Source organism: Teleopsis dalmanni, chromosome 2, assembly GCF_002237135.1.
Source record: "Teleopsis dalmanni isolate 2A chromosome 2, ASM223713v2, whole genome shotgun sequence".
Lineage (NCBI taxonomy): Eukaryota > Metazoa > Arthropoda > Insecta > Diptera > Diopsidae > Teleopsis > Teleopsis dalmanni.
Genome location: NC_051847.1, coordinates 172,307,757 through 172,321,015, shown reverse-complemented (window position 1 = coordinate 172,321,015; position 13,259 = coordinate 172,307,757). Strand labels below are relative to the sequence as shown.

General features: G+C 30.5%; 1 protein-coding gene across 2 annotated transcripts in view; it reads right to left on the bottom strand.

Annotated features, from left to right (window-relative positions):
• Nucleotides 1-1,995: 1,995 nt before the first annotated feature.
• LOC119680460 (sodium-independent sulfate anion transporter) overlaps nucleotides 1,996-13,259 on the bottom strand; it is a 21,186-nt gene continuing 9,922 nt past the window's right edge. The window contains exons 4-7 of one of the 2 annotated variants that reach the window (XM_038093279.1): nucleotides 5,014-5,207; nucleotides 4,593-4,950; nucleotides 2,753-3,055; nucleotides 1,996-2,668 (exon numbers count right to left, since the gene is read on the bottom strand). In XM_038093279.1, the coding sequence (XP_037949207.1) occupies nucleotides 2,163-2,668; nucleotides 2,753-3,055; nucleotides 4,593-4,950; nucleotides 5,014-5,207 (1,361 nt within the window). In that variant the 3' untranslated portion in view covers nucleotides 1,996-2,162. Of the gene's footprint in view, nucleotides 2,669-2,752; nucleotides 3,056-4,592; nucleotides 4,951-5,013; nucleotides 5,428-13,259 lie in introns of both variants that reach the window. The other variant, XM_038093280.1, reaches the window with a different exon arrangement.

The window sequence follows — 13,259 nt, the reverse complement described above, 5'->3', positions numbered from 1 at the left end:
TTCAGGCACATTCAACTTAACAATGCCCTTCGCAGGCACAATCAGCTTAACTGTAAAGTTAAGCTTCTCTGTTACAAACAGCTTATTCGCCCTCTCCTAACGTACGATTTCCCTATTTGGTCTGCAATCTCCTCTGCCCAGATGAAAAGAATCCGTCTTTTCGAGCGCAAGCTCATTCGCAATTGCACCAATTACAAACGCAAGCCTGACGGTAAACACTTTTCAATCTCCGTCCTTTTTAATTCTGCCAAAATTACTCGGATTGACGAGTACCTTCTCTCACTCGCCCGTAGGTATCTCACCAGGCTCCACAACCTCCCTCCTGATATCATTGCTCCCACTACTTTTCCTCCTGACCTCATTCAGGCCTTACACCATAAACCTCCTCAATTCATCTCTGATTATTTTGATGAATGGGACTCAGATCCCTCCGTCATCCCATTATATAACCGTGGCTCTCGTGTCCCTGGTCACAGAGTCTACCTTTAGTACACTCGCGCTTTTGCCATAACCCCACCCCCTTCACTACTTCCAATTTTCCTCTTTTTAGGCTCAAGAGCTCTGATTTAGATGAACCTAGCTTGCTAGGTATTAAGTCTCTTTACTCTCTTCTCTCTCCTTCGTCTACTGGAATGAAGTTTCCCCATTGCCTTGGAAATCTTCTCCTTTCATTCCTTAGAGGTCGTTTAGTGGGTTAGTCCCACACGGTGGCTTTCGATGCTTCCACCTACTGTAAAAAAAAAAGAATCATATTAATTCTTTCATTCGGGTTCTTACGATCAAGAGGAGAGGCCAGCAGCTAGGACTAGTATAAATATTTTGTGATAGTCAAGTAAAGTATATTAAAGAGATTGACTAAAGTATCAATATAAAAGTAACAGCGAGAAGAATTGATATTAAAATTGGTTCTACATCAATACTAACTTCTAACCGAAGTAAGGGTGCTTATTCTTTTCTGGTAGGATAAGATATTGAGAATTCAATTAAGTTTTCTTCATTTTATTTTCGAAAAGCAAGATCAATCTAATAAGCAAAGAGTAAATGATAATTTGGAATCTAAAAGTAACCAAAGGATAAAGAGTTTGTCCATGCTTAAGCCTAATACTAACATCCATTTCGCACGAAAAATTAATAGAAAACTCCATATAAAAAAATGTTTTATATAATTAGACCATTGTAGTAATTTTTTATATGGAGAATTAATTGGTTTTTGGGTAAGATGTTGGCATATAACACCATTTGAAGTGCAGTTTCATGTGACATGTTATTAAAGAAAGATTTATTCTATCTACTGGGATGTGAAATCAGTGAAGAACGAAATTAGTTTTGTTCTTAAAAAATTTTTTATTTTATTTTTAAAACTAAACTTATTTGATAATAATACAATTTTTACATTATTAACTTATCTAAATAAAATTAGTGCTAATGAAAAAATTTAAAACTAAAGATCTGAAATTTTATAAAGTGATTCATAACTAAATCCAACTGTAATAAGACCATATGAGTAGCACATTAAGTAAGAAGACTACGCTAGAAGAGTTTGTAAGATAATTTTCTATTACCGCTAAAGTTGGGTTGACATATGAGCTCTGATACAAAATAATTTACATAAACAAATTATATTTTATAGCAATATTCAATATTTTTCACATTGTATTAATTTGTTTGATTTATTTCATCATCTGAAATTTTGTATTACGAATCTTAATTTAAATTTAAGATATCTTCACAGACTTCTTTATATTAAACAAACATTTAAATATTAATTATAAATAACACTAATTATACTATTGCTTTAGAGTTTAAATTAAATATTTTTTTCTTATTTGGTAAGAAATTTTTTTATATGGAACTATATTTTTTATCTTAATGTATTATAAAATCTTCAACGAAGCAACATATTTGGCCATTAGACTAAATTAATACTTTAAGTTAAAAGTAAAATAAAATAATAATCCTTAATAATAAACATTAAAAAAATAATTTAACAAAAAAATCACAAAAAATAAAAATAGTTAACCAACCGATGGAATAATTATTGAATGAAATATCACTTTTTGTGGTTCTTTAAAGACATAACCATCTTCGAATTCAAGCAATTATATACAACTACAAATTTAGATCTTAAATAACTTAAGTACATACAAGATTCAGTTTAGATTCTAAACAGTAACGACCTTTTTCTGTACATAATTACGTGACTTTAGTAGTTCATCCAATTGATCTTCTTGATAGTACACTTCGAATTCCGTCGGCGATAAACTTTCGAAAAGAGTACAAATACTGGGTTTCAAGTTGTAGAAAAATAGTAACTGTTCTCGACTAGCGAAATCTTTCAAAAGAGATTCGATTACTGTGGCAGCTGTAAAATCAGCACCATAAATGTGTGATGCATCGATGACCACCGGCACGTTTTCCACTCGCTTGGATTGTTTGTTCACTAAATTGCGTACATAATCCACAGATGGAAATATAAGGCATCGATCTGGTGTTATCATAAGATATTCATTGCCTGCCTGAGTGCTTAGTATTTCAGTTGAGATCTTTGGTCTTGCTGCGTGATAAAGAATGAATATGACATTCAATCCAATTCCAATCAATATGCCTATTTCTAGTGGCAATATAAGACAGGCAAGGAATGTACCTATACCAGGCACAAGGTCGCTTTCTATAACAATTTAATATAAAAATTAGTTGGATGGTCTACGAAATAACGAATCTATAGAGATTATAAAAAAATTATAATACTTACTTTTCGCACGCCACATTGGTTTGATTACTTTAACTTCTACCATAAAAACTACGGCGGCAATTATAATTGCGGCCAAAGTCGCTTTTGGTATGTAGTAGAAGTAAGGTGTAAAGAATAGCAAGGCTAGAATGACTAAAGCGCCGGAATACACATTACTTAGAGAAGTCCTTACACCACTGGCATGATTGACTGCACCACGACTTAATGCGCCAGTACCGGGAAAGCCTTGCACAAATGAGTTCGCAATATTTGCTACACCAATAGCAATGAGTTCCTGCGAAGCATCGACTGGTTTGCCATTAGCTAATGAAAAAATTTAAAATAGCTTCAATCATTTTATAATTTTCATTTTGTTTTTATTTATTACTGGATATATACTATAAATGATCATAAATTTTAAAAAGATTTTAGATAATATAATTAATATAATGTACTCTAATGTGCTGTAATGTACATCTTTACTAGATGATCGAGTAACATCGTAGAAAAGGACTCCCTTCTTGGTTTGAACAGTAACAATAACTCCGATACCGTGGAGCAATTGATCATGAATTATAAATCTAAATGTAAACAAGCGAAACAAGCAGGAGGGAAAGATAAAAGAAAATGGATTGACTGTTTAGCAGATCGAAGCCGCAGCAAGAACGAACAATATAAAAGAAATTTACTCGATTAGCAGAGAACTTGCAGGAAAACATAAAAATTATGAAAAGTCTACAAAAAATGGAAATGGCAATCTTGTGACTGACAGTGAGCAACATATAACTGTATGGGTTAAACATTTTAAAGAAGTCTTAAATAATTCTTAGAACGAGTTAAATGGTAGTGCTTTTGATGGTTATGATAATCACATGTCAGATTTACCTTCGTCGAATTAATGTTTATACCGTATATGAATAAAATTGTTTCAATTATTAAATTTTCAAAAATATTTCAAGGCGGACCCAATACTTACTATAAATGTCATTCTAATTTTCTACAATATTTACGAAGAGGATGAATACCCCGAACAATGGAGAGAGGGTATTTTTATAGTCAACAGAAAAAAGGAAATTCATCAGATTGCAACAATTATTGGGGCATCACCTTGCTTCCAATACCAAGCAAAGTTCTTGCAATGCTAATATTGTCCAGAATATCTGAGGATTTAGACAAAACCCTACGGGAGAACCAGGCAAAATAGATCTTGCATTGATCATTTTAATACCGTCCGCATTATAGTAGAAGAATGCTACTATAATCAAATATCGAACTTCAGGAAACCTGCTGCGTATTAACTTTAAAAAAGCCTTTGATAGCCTTGACAGAGGGTATCTATGGGATACGCTAAGAAGACAAAGTTTACCAGGAAAAAATTTGAAGTATTAGTAAAGCCATGTACTACAACTATAAATGCCGGCCCTTTTGAAATATTGAGTATGGTACATCAAGGCTGTGTGCTTTCGCCGCTTGTTTTTATACTGACATTGAACAAAATTATGAGAAATACTACAGATGGCAGACAAGGCATTGAGTGGTCGTTGTTTGAACAATCAAAAGACCTGGAATACGCAAACGATCTATGTCTCAACGCATCGACTATCCGATTTGAAGTATTAAACATAAATACAAACAAAGTTAGCCTATAGCAGAGAGATGTCTTCTTCAGCATTTATATCGGTTGTAATATAATATAATGTAATTATTATATAATATAAATTTATTATTCAATATACAAAATCTAAGTAAAACTCACAACTAATTTTAGCCAAAAGTAATTTTTAGATTTAAAAACTAATTAATGTTATTTATCGTAATATTTATAAACTGTAAATCAAACAACATTTATTTTGTTACTCACCAAAAGCTTTACATATTGCAATATTTTCCATAAGCGATATTAGTGGTACTACGATTAAACCCGAACCCATACTGCGGACAATATCTATAAATGATTCTTCATAGCCACTCAGTGTTTCGTTCGCACTCAAGGAAGTAGGTGGTAACTCAAATGTTGGCAAGCCTGGCGGTATATAACCTATGACGCGAAAAGGTGTGCCTTCATGTATATTATGTATAATATAACCCATAGCACCACAAACGATAACAAGTATGGCATTGCGAGATGTACCAACAATCCAAAATATTTTATTCATAATATTTTGCGATTTCGACCGTAATTCTGGCTCTATAGATCCAATTTTAAATGATGAAAGCAACTATAAGAACAAAAAAGAAGTATTCAGTAACATATAGTATTTCGGATAAAAAATTAATCTTACCCTCATCATTAATAGAATAACAATGCAAGTTAAGCCGAGTATCGTATCAGAGGCTTGAGTATTTTGTACGTTCTCGATTATTTGCGACCATAATTCAAGGAATGTAGTACCTTTTACTGCGATACCCAAAATATCTTTTATTTGTGAAGTAACGATAATAAGTGACACAGCCGAAGTGAATCCTGATGAAACAGGACCCGAAACAAAGTCAATTAAAAACCCTAAACCAAAAATACCCATTAGAAGTTCCACAATTCCGCACAATAGACACAGCAATACTGATTTTTGCCATGAACCTTGAGCTGCTTGAAACGTCAGTAGAGCAACAATAGCTGAGGGACCAAAGGGCACGTCTTTACAACTACCAAGAAATATATAAACAAAACAGCCAAGAAATGAGCCATATAAACCATACTGTAGGAAAAAAAAGAAAGAAACATAGAGTTTTTACATCACGAATATTCGCATATATAAAAAAATAAATGTCTTTGGATACTTACTGCTGCTGGTACGCCTGCAATACCGGCATAGGCCAATGCTTGTGGTATAACTGTTAACCCAACTGTTACTCCCGCCACTAAATCACCCACCGCATCATCACTACTGTATTTTGGTAGCCAACGGGTTATCGGTAATCGTTTGTGTAATGTTTTTTTGTTAAAAGTTCGCTCTGTACACCGTTTAAGCCATGATTTAGCACAATCCATTTTGCTGTGAGGGGGTATAATTTTTTTGCCATCTGAAGTTACTGCATCAAATAAAATAAAAATAAATCAAAATAAAATAGTTATACCAATATCAAAATAATGTATTTTAATTTCAAAACAAATTAATTAATTATTTAATTTATTCTCGTATTTAAAAGATTAATTAAAATTTAAAGAGCTACATTAGGTTAGCGGTTAACAATTTACTATGACAACATTTTGAGCTACTAGTCTTTTACAACATCATAGCGTTATCGAAACCAATTGTTATTGGTAGTTTTCAAGGCATTTATCTAAATACTTATATTTGAAGACAGGCATGCATTACGGTGTTTCATCTCCAAAGTATATGGCAAAATGACAACTTGTGGATGGCCACACTGAGGCATGCTAGAACATTCAGTTTAAAAAATATGCCGATATTCAAATGTTCAATTGGTTTCTCTTAATTTTACTGAACAACAAGGATTTTTATAGAAGTATGACTTCTATAAACCATAAAAGTTTTGTATTTCTCTCTAAAATTTTCTATGATTATCCATAATTGATAAGTATGCTTGTGCGCTACTAATTTAATTGTGCTGTTCTTTTGGAATAGATGTGAGCAAATATTGTAGGTGTGAATAAAGTGGTTAAGTATATTTAGTCTATCAGGTTGGTCTGATGCTCAAGTTGAGCATCAATCCGATATTCCTAGAATTATCACCGGTACTGAGTACTTCCATTTTACAGTCGCGACACACACTGAAGGTATACATCTGTAAGGAAGTTGGAGCCCACAGCTTCGGTTGTCCTGACTAATAGAGGTTGGTTGTATAAGAAACCCAAATCTACGCTGGTGAAGTAATATTATCTATTTCCTTTCATTCAATATTGATATAAGTATAATTGGTATGTGATATTGATGATATTGGTATAAGTTTGGTCTCCTTGTCACCAAACAGTAAGTTTATCCATACATGTGACTTCAATTGGTATCGGTATTTATCGGCACCTTATATTAATATGTATGTTGAGAACATCATTAAGCCTTAACAGCAGCTAAATACATGAAATAACTCTTGATTTTTTCTGTGACCGTTGAATTAAATATTTATGTATATCATGGTAAATATAAAATTGTAATATCTGAACTAAGTAACTATAACTGTAGTTTATGGTTTCGTTTTAATACTTTTATATGCAAATAAATTTGTTGAGTGAATACATCCACAAATGACTTCAAAACCTGGTTTAATAGCAAACAGTAGAGCGTTTGGAAGGCAACTGTTTATTCCGAAGTTGTTCAAACTGTCGTCGATTAAGTCGATCCTCGACTGCTCTCAATCTCTTGAACGAAACAATGAAAAAAGCGAACAGTCAACAGAACAAGAGTTGTTTTCCGTAATCACAATGACAAGTCACATTCATCTATTAATGACTCGGGTCAAATTGTCTAAACTTGGTTGGAAAGTTTAAATGCATCCAGTGTATAGCTCGGAGCTTGCACTGTCTGACTATCATTTGTTTCAATCTTTGCAAGACTTTATTAACGACGAAAATTTGGTCCACAGAAAAACAGCTGAATATCTCTTAGCCAAAAACCATAATAGTTTTATGCCGATTTATGAAGCTACCCGAAAAATGGCAAGAGGTCATAACTAATAATTACCAATACCTATATATATCATCAAAATTGATTAGCAATGAAGACAATTATTTTTCAAAAATATATCAAAAAATAGCGAACACTCATCATCCAATATTTTTAATGAACTTAATTTCACAACACTTATACTTTATAGAAAACGACTATCTTATATACTGAACTATCTCACACTTAACCGATAAGTGACGTATTGTTAATTAAAAACTTTTCTTTGAAAACGTGCTAAAACAAGCAGTATCAATTAAGAGGAAAATAGATTCATAACGATTCATTGGTCATTATCTGAAATTTAATACCTAATATACAATGGAAAAAACAGATAATAAAAGTTTTTTTTTTTTCAAATGTACAGATTTGTTATATTTAAAACCACTGAATGATTCATTTGAGAAAAATTTCGTCAATTTGTTTCATTGTTTGTTTATGTCTAAAAAGCGATTAAGTAGAAAAGCGCTGGGTAAATTCACCATTTAAATTCGAGTTAAATAAAAAAATAACTTTCAGATAATTTATGCAATACAGACGGAAATATTTTAAATAGATATTGAAATGAGTTTGAGGGGGTGAATATGAAGAATCAAATAACTTTAACTCTGTGAACTGTGAAGATAAACTCCCAATCAGTGCACATCCAATGTGTTATTTGAAAGGAAGGTTTTATAGTTAAGATTGCTTTGAAAAAATGCATTTCCATTAATTTCATTAACTGTAAACATATAACTGGCATTGTAATTACTCTCGTGTAAGTCAGTGAAATACTAAAAACCGTTTCGCTTCACCGATACACACTTTATTGTTTACAATTTGTTCAGAACTAAGCAATAAAATTGTATCTTTCATTTGCGTGTGTAGTATTTCGTGTTTCAATAAAAATTGGCGTTTTAGCATTTAAGGAAATGTGCAATCAAATCGGTGTTGACTTCAGTTAATACTTTGTTTAAAATTTAATATATCAATTTAATTAAAATAAAAAGAACCACATAAACAAATAACCCTTGAACTATTTTCGTAAGCGTAGTAGGTATAACACTAAAGTGAAACAACGAATTTTAATGAGTAGTCCATAACCCTTCAGGCAAGGTAATTAAATTATTGTGATGTGAATGTTTAGAGCTTATAAATATATTTAAGTATTTATTCAGAAAAGTTTTTCACAAACAATAACTCATAAATTTAAAAAACAACCATTTATAATAATTAAGTAGGTGTATACAATTATAGCTGTGGTTTATGCGTTATTATTTATAAATAAATCAATGAAATTTAAATCAAAAATCTAGCGAAAGATCGTTTGAAAGATCTTTCGTATTCTGGCAGCTGTCTTATGCAAGACTGTAAACTTTTTACGGTACTTGACAGACCAAATGAAAGACCACTATTCAAAAATGAAAATCTCAATGCTAAGAACAAGAAGCTGTTATATAACCAAATAATTCGTCTGTCATTTCTATATGGATGTGTAGTGTTTGGCAATGCCTCAAACACTACTATTCGCACTTGAGCACATTTACTCTCTATTAACTGCGAGGTGTCTTCATAACAAGGTTTTTGAACAGAGTTGCATTTGTAATTTCAAGAAAATCTTTAAAATTTCTTTCTTTGTGACATTTAAGTGGAGCAAAGAAAAGAAAAGTGCAAAACGAACGAGAAGAAACATTAAAGAAATTAAAGTATGTGTGTAAAGTTTCATTCAAAGAGTTCAAAAGCTGAGAGAGTAGTTTGAACTGAAAAAACTACATATACTCTTATATGGTATTTTCGACGTTTCCTTTAATGCGTTACGAAAATTTTGATAAGCCTAATATACCCTTTTTACGCTTTTTCGTGTAAAGGTTCTAAAAAGATGTTAGTTGTTTAGAATTTGCTTATGGGCCTAAAAAATGTAGTTACGCCACTGCCTCAGATCTGCAAATATTAATATTATTAGAATATTATGACTTTTATTTCAAAGCTCCCTTGAAATATATTTTATTCCATTTTAGACCAAATTATTATGTTCAACCTATTTGAGCCAGTGCACTTGAGCACTTTTACTCTTTCTTAACTCGACGTATTTTCCAAGCCTCTATTTACGCCTTGACTAGATTATTGTTTGTCACTTGATCAGACTAAGCAATAATTGACCTCAGATCTGCATACCTCCCCGAGGAGCCTGTAACCATTCTGAGACCAAATGTGTTAATAAATTTAGTAACCTGTATAAAAATAGGATCTGCCAATTGAAATTTTGGTATTATATTTATAGTGATATCTTGAAAAAAGTATTGACAACACTCAATGTTTAGAATTTGTTATTGTTAAATTGAAGTATGTGTTTCATCCATGTAATTTTACACTTTTCTAATTTCCATGGTAAACTGAAACCATTTTCAAGAGTTTAGCAGTTTGATCTCCAGTCATGATATATTCATTAGTATGTTTTCGATTTTTGTATTTAGATTTTAAAAAATTGCCAACGATTGAACAATATTTTGCACATTGATTATTATCTCTCATTTCATCAATATTTCTACAATATAAGTAAACTTTCCATCGTGACATCAGTATATGCTCTTAATGTTCGGCTCGGAGTACATTAGCGATACACACTCGGTCTATTGCTTCAGTGGTTCAGTGGTAAAAACTTTCAATAATTGAAGTTTATATATTTAATTATATTATTTAATAGTTTTAAATAAATAACTATTAGTTAAATAAATAATTAGGATGAAATATGTAATAGTCATTAATATGAAAATCTTGTAAATGTGATTTCGGCGTGACGTGATGAGTTCACGATACCGTGAAACTACTATATGTTATTTTAGAAAATATAAAGTAATTTTTTTTGTTGTAATATATTTAGGAGAATTAAGTTTTTTATTTATTAACTTGTTTTCAATTTATACATTTTTTATATTGTAATAAAGTCATGCCCATATAAAGTAATTTAAACCAATGTATTATTAATCTACTTTATAAATCTTACAGGTCTCTCCGACACTTACTGTTTCTAATTTTACTACAACAAAATATAAACACAAATTGAGTAGCAAAATGCGATTACATGACCCTAAGAAAATATAGACATTTATAATGCCGTTTAGAATTATGAAAATTATTAACTAGTCCTGCTTTAAAAAATCATCGAAGACTATCAGAAACTGATATAGGAAATCTTAAAAAGTTGTTAAAAAACAAAAAATTGACTACGGACGCTCTTAAAGCAAGAAAGAATAGACTTTTACAGAAATATTATAGAAAAACAAAAGGGGTACTAAGACTAGGGACATCTTAAAATAAGAACGAATTCATGACAGTCTATGTAATATCTGTCACTGAATCACACTATATTCACTAATTAACTATAATATATTATTTATAATCCCTATAATGAAATTAGGTCTTTAAACAAAATATATAAGACAGAGCAAAATTACTAATAAGTAATCTATTTAAATATATGTAATTATAAATTTATAGTATTAGGTCACATCATCATAGATAATATACATATATATTTACTTTGAGTTTTATAAAAGTCTTTTTCTATTAATTTTTTTTTTAATTAAATTGTCAAAAATTAAATTTTTTTATCATTAATTTGTTTCTCTGCCTTCAGCGTTGGCCTTCTTCTTGCAGCTACGAGTATCTCAACATAACGAGACACAATGCTATTTTACTATATAATTCTTTTATGCATATAATTTCATTCAATTTGAAACTTTAGCTAAGTCATAAGTATGTCAGTAATGATGAGAATATCAATAAATGCCACATAAATACCAATAAGACCCTAACTTCATTTCACACGCATTTAATTGGCATTTAATCGATGGTAATTAGAATTTTTTATCGCTGGAACAAATTTTGTATCTCAAGCGATAAATGGGAATTTCAAAGCATTTTAATTAATTTATTCCAGATACTGTTTCGCTGATTTTTGTTTATCGGATAATTAATAAATTGAATTGTTAATTTTTTATTATCTTGACATTTGATTTGCTCACATATGAAATTTAAGATCTATTGATATGGTATAATCGTAATTATTACAGAGAAACCGCAAAAAGGCATAAAAATTGTCAATAATGAATAACGATTTTTGGCACACTTTCGCGTGCTGTTTCAATATTTGTTGAATTTTAATGAATTTGTTTGCGGAATTACTTAACACGTTCATATAAAAAAACACACGTTTAAATATAATAAATTAAATGGTTTTTAAAAATAAACAAAATTGTAAATAAATTTGTATTTCGGACGTAAAAAGTGCATAGAATATTATGTTTTATAAAATTTCTCATTCATATATATGAAAAATTATATATATATTATTATTAATAATATAAATATCGCATAATTATCAGTTAAAATAAATACACTCGTATACATCGGTACCAATTCTTTAAATGGAATTCATATGGTATTTACATTATTCCGTGTATTTTTAACTAATATAAGTTCTACAATTACACTTATGACCAACGATAAAGTCATATGTGATTCAAGTTCTCAAAACGAAGAAATTAGACCTAGAAAGGGGAATCAGAAACAAGAATAATGAATAGTGCAGACACCAAGAAAATACGGTGAAAATGATGGTCTGGACGCAGATTGAAAATCACAAGAGCGTGGCTTGGAATGTCAACACAGAAGAGAACCTTCGTGAAGTAATGCGAAAGCGATTCCGAGGGGTAAAAAGTCTCGCCGAAGAGGGGATGTTTTAGTCCGTATACTACATTATACACCATTTCGACGACGGTCGATTTAAGGGTGCATAAAGCATTTCACCTCCGCACTACACAAAAACAAAAAAGCTACACTTGTGACTGCTTATGTGATTAGAAGACAACAAAATATTCCATAAAATTACTTTAATGGTAGCAATAGTAAATGAAAAGTTATTTTTTTTTACTTAGAACTACACTCCTAGATGACGTAGCTGTTTATTTATTTAGTTTCAATCAATATGTTCTTTAGGTCTAAAAACAAGTAGATTTTTATCTAAAATAATATTCGCTTAATAATCTAATTTGAATAATTAAGAAAAATTGAATTCTATACAAAAAAATTATATAAACATTTATTTTTAATAAATTAATAATTAATGCAACAAATAATACCTCTACGAATAGAATAGTTTTGAAATTTAACAATTAAAAAACAAAAAATATAATTAATTAATTAATTCAATTATTCTACAGCTGGTTTATGATTTCGTTCTAATATATAAATACAGCAAGTAAAATTTTTAATAAAAACTTTCATAGCAAAAGTAACAAAACTCCAGCAAAAATATGCGAACATAAAAAGTCAAGTACGGCTTTGGATCAGTTGGTTAAGTGCGCTGATTTCTGGCTTCATATTTGGCAGGACCCGAGTTCGATTCCTGGTACTTGCAGTCTCAAAAATAATTACGAATAATTAAATATAAGAATTATTTCCAAGACCACTGATGAAGGGTATTTGGCAATACTCGAAACAGCTGTATGGTCAGCCAAAAATTCAATTAATTAAAATAATTTAAAAAATAAATTTTTGTTGTTGTTTCACTTCTGTTCGAAAACCTCTTTATTAGTAATTAAATAAATATGTGATATACACAAAAATAATATTGACACCAATCTCCCCGTACAATTTCTTTTACTTATTTGATCAAAAAATTTTGCCTAAACATACTGAGTATTCCCAGCAACAATTCTATTTGTTTTTATGAATCTTTCAATGGAATATCACAGCAACAGTGTTACCAATATATTACACAAAAAGTGAAAAAATGCAAAACAGAGCAAAATTTGAATTATAGTACCCTTACTTAATTCTTAATAGCTCCTTTATTTGGCTCCGTTATTTTATTTGTTAGTACTTTATAATAATAAAAAGAAACCTGACAGTATTCCACGATTTCT